The sequence below is a fragment of the Triticum dicoccoides genome, chromosome 1A (assembly GCF_002162155.2).
Source record: "Triticum dicoccoides isolate Atlit2015 ecotype Zavitan chromosome 1A, WEW_v2.0, whole genome shotgun sequence".
Classification (NCBI taxonomy): Eukaryota; Viridiplantae; Streptophyta; class Magnoliopsida; order Poales; family Poaceae; genus Triticum; species Triticum dicoccoides.
In genome coordinates, this window is record NC_041380.1 from 536793503 (window position 1) to 536799383 (window position 5881).

The following is a 5881-nucleotide window of genomic DNA, read 5'->3' on the forward strand; positions in this document are numbered from 1 at the left end:
TTAATGACCATATTAAGATCAATGTTGACGTCAGTTTTGTGGAGAGTCTTAATGCAGCCAGTGTGGGGGTTGTGGCTCGTAATTCTTCCGGAGAAATTATTGTTTTTTCGTGGGATTTTATTGATCAGTGTACCAGTGTAAATGAAGCTGAACTCTGCGCCTGCCTCGCAGGACTTTATATAGGTATCACGCTTCACTAATCTATTATCTTAGTGACTGTCTGTGCTTTTGTACATTCGTTTCTTGCAAATGAGAAGATTGACAGGTCCCTGTGGCTGATCTAATGAATGAGGCTCTGAGTATATCCAGGATGATCCAAAATTTAATATTTCAAAGATAAATCGGATTGCCAATGGGGTGGCACATGAGAATGCTAAGTTTAGCTTCGATACTAGGTCCGATGGGCTTTCTTTTTATTTTGTTCCGTCCTGAGTGGTGTATGCTGTAACGAGTGATTGTAAAATCATTTCTTTTGGATTAATTAATATATGGGGTGTTTTTCAAAAAAAAGAAAGAAACTGGGAATATAAATGATGTTGTTCTCGCCACCTGTTTCCTGCATGGTTAAACCAACTTAAGAAACTTCTGCGTGTTTGAGACTAAGATGGCTTTGGTTTGATTGGGACGCAGTGGATGGACCTTGGAAGGGAATGCCGGCGCCTTGTGACGCCATTGACCGGAATCTGGTTGCAGCGTGTTCCAAGATCTATGTTGGAAATGGATGCAAGATTTCCTTCTGGAAGGAGCGCTGGCTCGATGACCTTTTCTCTTGCCGAGGCTGCTCCCTCTCGGTCCAACTCACCTCTGAACCGGACAAAATCGTTTGGAAGCTACTCCCTCTGTCTCATAATGCAAGATGTTTTTTCTACACTACATAAAGAGAGTAAATGACAACAAGACTTAGAGCATTTCTAACCGATCCCCTATAAGGCTATAGAGGAATAAAGTTTATTTTATTCCTTTAAAACGCACCTAGCCAATCCCTTGTATGCTATAGAGGAGTAAACTGTTCTAGTACTCTGTATCTTTGCCGTTCACAAAAATGTCTTTCCAATCCCAAGCTAAAATGTTCCTCTATGAATAGTAGAATAAAAATATAAAAAGAAAAAAATGCTGATTTTTTTACAACAAACATTGCTTAGTTTTCTTCCCACGTGCAATTTTTCATGATTAAATCACATTCATTGAGGTCTTGGAGAAAATAACAAAATCAGCATTCCACAATACTTTAAAAAACAATTTTTTTTCCTGAGCATCAGAACAGTTTTTTTCTTCACAAAAACTTGCACAGATGTAGAACATTCAACAATGTTTGTTACCATTTTGGGTTTTAATGTTCAAGTTCAGGAGCAGAAACTCCATGTCTTTCTGTTTCTTGTTTTCTTTCCTTTGTAAGCTGTTCGTTGTAATCCTACCCGGTCGATGGCTTTGTTAATTCGAAGTCGGGCTACGCTTGAGCATTTTCTCGGGCTCGGCCCGAGCCTTTCCATAAGAAAAAAAATACATCTGGAAACAAGCCTAAGGGACAAAATTAAGACAGCCAACTTTGATTGAATAGGGAACTGTTTGACACGTACAATCAGGCTGTGCTAAATGCTAAAGTGGTAATACCAGTTCTTATTTTGCAATGTAACCCCAATAAAATTCAGCTGAAATTCTTTGCCAGAGGCTGTGTGCCGCTATGGAGTCAGGCTGCTCATTTTTTCAACATGCTTTTAAGCTTTTCGTTAGCTGATACCAGTTCAGCTGCAACACCAACTTCATTGGCCGAGTGTCCTGCATCTGGAACCACCTGCAGTTATATGTCCTAGGTCAATATTTTATATCGAGCAGTTCAGAGATAGCAAGATACCCAGAAAGTGATGCCTGATTGACCGGTATGCATGGCAACGATGTTTGGAATGCGTGAAACTTAGCAAACTTATCAGAAGCAAAGTTGTCGAAACACTGGAATGTGTGAAACTTAGCAAACTTATCAGAAGCAAAGTTGTCGAAACACGTGAGCCTGATTGCTTTCTCTTAGAAAACTTATCAGAAGCATGAGTCAAATAATGCCAGTCTGAAGTCAAACAAGATGGCCTGAACTACCAAATATGACAGTTGCTTAATGCTTCAGAACAAAGTAAGCAGGAAATGATGGCAATGGAACAGGAAAAGCATGTAGTTTTTGGCGGAGAAGATTTTGAAAAATACGGAAATGATTGATGATGTTTACCTTAAACTCAGCTTCAGGCCAAGCTTTATGAAGATCCCAAGCAGACATCATAGGACAGCACATATCATACCGCCCCTGCAACATAATCACTATAATGTACTCCCTCCGTTCCAAAATAGATGACTCAATTTTATACTAACTTTAGTACAAAGTTGGGTCATATATTTTGGAACGGAGAGATACAAATGTACCTTGTTTGGAAAACCCTTTTTTTTTCTATATGGAACCTTAAAAACAGTAGTAACATTAAACTCATTTAAAGTGTAAACTAGTTATGTTTGCAGAGCGGTATAGTAAAGGAATAGGTAGCCACCTTATTAGAGCCCATACAGAAATGAAAAATACTGAGTCGTAAATGAATTGTGACAATTTTTCATTCATACAACTGACGAATCATTGTTTAAGAATGAAGCTTCTACAAATTAACTTCTACCATGAAGATCATATCTCAGCTAAGAAAGGCAGGAAGGGTAGCAAACATCACTTTGAAGTTTGAACACTTTAGCCGCCAACTGAGCATATGATACTGGCACCCTACTGCTACATGCTGTATGTGAACTTGGTAACTGGGAAAGATTAACAGACTAGGGGAGCTAGACACTATGTCTAGCTAAATGCATTAAAAAAACACATGGACACACGTAATGGCAAACCAAGAAAGCTTGAGTAGACATGTACCTGTACAATGAAAGTTTTAATGTGACGAATCTTGTCGACGTTGTCCAATAAGTGTGAGTCCGAGTCTAAGAATCCCTTGTTAATAAAGTAGTGGTTTTCAATCCTTGCAAATGCCTGAAGAAAGTTAATCATGTGTTACCAAATATACAATAGAAAGTATCAAGACAGTAAAGTACTACAACATCCAAAGTGTGTATAGACAAACATCTTGTGGTGTGTAACCTTAAAAGCAAAAGAAGTCATTGCAGACATCTAAAGAAACATTCGACACTTATCAGTGTACTAGCATTGGAACAAGGATTTCAGTTCCAAAAGAGCCCTTCAAAGGCAATATTGTATTATTCCCTAAAAAATGCTAACAACTGTAAATATTTTTTTTATGATAATGATACTAGTTGGCCAACAGTAAAAATAAAATAATGTAATCTGATGAACATATGAAGCAACTGTGATCCCAAAAGGAAAACTTGATGCTTGTGGAAGTACTTGCCAATGAAAATTTGTCATCCTCCCCTCGTTTAATGTTCTCGTGATTTTGAAGAAGATGTGCAGTCATCATCTCCCACGTTGTCCATCTTTTAGCAGCTTCAATCTAAATGGTCAAACAGTCACAATTAACTTCTGTTCATCAGGAAACCAATGTAGGCACCGGTATATGTTTCAACCATAAGCAATGAAAAGGAGGAAGTATGTGGAAGCTACAAAAAGGAACCCATCAAATATATAGCATAACATAGATAGATGAGTCTACCTGGACATCAGCATCAGAGGAAGTTAGCCTTTTGCTGTAAGCAGCTATGAAACAATTCCTTTCGTCCTCAGGAATAAAATCTCTAAATGGTTCCCATGCTGCATATTAAAATTAAAGTAAGCAAATCTATTCGCACAACAACTGCATACTGCAAAATACAATGTTTGTGTTTCAGAAGAAAACATGAGTGGCTTTGGCTAAAAAGGCTGCCTGCTCTTCAATTCTTTCAGTACTATTTTGGACAACTTCAACTCTTTGAGTGGAATTGCTCTAATGGACATAATGAACAGAACTACATGTAATTTTTCAATTGCCTGCTAACATTTAACCAAGTTTTCTTCATAATCATTATCATAGCACAACATACCATCTGGGAAAACAGCTGCTGCACCGCCCTCGTAGAACCAATCAAGCTCCTTTTTCCTAAGCAAGAAAATGCCTCTTAAAACAATGCCAGTGACCTGTAAACTATCAGGGATAGTATTAGCAGAGCCTCAAGTTCCTTTTTCCTAAGCAAGAAAATGCCTCTTAAAACAATGCCAGTGACCTGTAAACCATCAGGGATAGTATTAGCAGAGCCTACAGTATACTAACTCTTTTTGCTCCTAAATTCAGGCTCACACGAGAATGCGGCAGACAGTAAATTACTGACCTTATCAGGGTGAGTCTGGCTGTAGGCGAGGGCCAAGGTGCTTCCCCATGAACCGCCGAACACCTACATTATCCCCCATAACTAGTGAATTTATTTACTGAATGATAGCCATACAAGCAAACAAATTCCTGAGAAGAAGATGTAATTGCAATTGCCTGCCACTCTGGAATGTCGAGGTGCTGCCTGAGCTTCTCGATGTCAGCCACCAGGTCCCAGGTGGTGTTCTCCTCTAGACAAGCATGGGGAGTGCTCTTGCCGGCGCCTCTCTGCAGTCAAACACAAACGCAAATTAAGCACCGGCACCGCAGTCGGATCTCCCCAGAACACGGGTAAACAGAGATAAGAAGGGATCGACACTAACCTGGTCGAACAGCACGATCCTGTAGAACTCCGGGTCGAAGAACCTGCGGTTGCCCGGCGACGTGCCGGCCCCAGGACCCCCGTGGAGGAAGACGACGGGCTGCGGATAGAACAAAACTCAGCCTGGTTTTGTCAGACAACAAGGAACAGTGGAGGAGGAGGGGGAGGGGGAGGGGCGCATTGGCGCCGGGGCAGGGGGGTTGGTGGTGGCGCTCACGTGGCCCCCGGGGTTCCCGGACTGCTCGTAGTAGATGGTGTGGACGTCGGAGACCCTGAGGCGGCCGGTGTCGAAGGGCTCGACGTGCGGGTACAGATCCTTCCGCGCGGCGGGATCCATCTCCGGGCCGGAGACGGAGAGGCTGGCGCTGGCGCCGGAGGAGGAGCGGGGTCGGCGGCGGTGCCTCTGCGGCCTGCCGTGGGCGCGGAGAAGACGGCAGTTCCCTGGGGCCTGTGCTCCTGGAAGAGGGAGAGGGAGATCTAGTTGTAGAAGAAGGTCATGGAGATAAGGCTGGGATCGTGGGGATCGAGGAGATGATGGCGGTTACCTTGGGGAGGGGGTGGGGGAGGAGGCGGCGGGCGCGAGAGGCGTGCGGGGGCGGGACAGCGGAGGAGGAGGAGGGGAAGAGAGAGTGGGCGGATCATTTGGGTGGTTTTCCGTTTCCTTTTCCGTTTCCGTTCTGGCCGCCGGTCGATCCATCCACTCCACGGCCGGCCGGGTGGCGGGTGGTAAAAAGTGCTCGCGCGTGTGTGTGTGCACTTTTTGGCGCTTGCGACGGACGGCCTGACACCGCGGCCGGCGGCCGGTCGACGTCGGCTGCGGGCGGCCGGAGGAGCACGGAGTTGGAATTAATCATCACTTTCTTCCATGTCTCCGTGTCTATACTTGTTGGTTTTTCTAGAGGAATTACTACCACATGTCCATTATTATTAAACAAACAGATTACAATGTGTACACACGTGGTGGTCTGGTCACTCCATTGGACAAACAGAGTGCTGGAATTTAGTCCATTTTGAGCAGCCCAATAACTATTTCAGAAATTCCTAATAAATTTTAGAGGCCCACTTAGCCCATTTGTGCAAGGCAAAGGATACTACTAACATTTAGTCCCACATTGCTAGTTTAGTGAGAGTTGGACCTCCTTATAAGGGAGGTTCTTTCCCCACTTGTACGAGCATGAGAACAAGAGGGATATCCACGAGCGCTCCTTCGCCGCCCGCCTCGTCA

General features: G+C 43.5%; 1 protein-coding gene across 1 annotated transcript; it reads right to left on the minus strand.

Moving 5' to 3' along the window:
• Positions 1–1519: 1519 nt before the first annotated feature.
• On the minus strand, positions 1520–5330 carry LOC119286845 (proline iminopeptidase-like). Its single transcript, XM_037566316.1, has 11 exons — positions 5202–5330; positions 4874–5112; positions 4658–4756; positions 4452–4562; positions 4297–4359; positions 4012–4105; positions 3645–3742; positions 3384–3485; positions 2894–3007; positions 2216–2290; positions 1520–1792 (listed from the first exon to the last, which is right to left on the minus strand). Exons 1-11 carry the CDS (start codon positions 5296–5298, stop codon positions 1697–1699), a joined length of 1188 nt encoding a protein of 395 aa, XP_037422213.1. The 5' UTR covers positions 5299–5330; the 3' UTR covers positions 1520–1696.
• Positions 5331–5881: the final 551 nt, after the last annotated feature.

Coding starts and splice junctions, on each gene's coding strand:
- LOC119286845 (XM_037566316.1), bottom strand. CDS start 5,298: ATGATCCGCCCACTCTCTCTTCCCCTCCTCCTCCTCCGCTGTCCCGCC. Junction 3,743..4,011: donor AGCAGCTGTTTTCCCAGATG/GTATGTTGTGCT, acceptor TTTAATATGCAG/CATGGGAACCATTTAGAGAT. Junction 2,291..2,893: donor TTAAAACTTTCATTGTACAG/GTACATGTCTAC, acceptor ATTATGTTGCAG/GGGCGGTATGATATGTGCTG.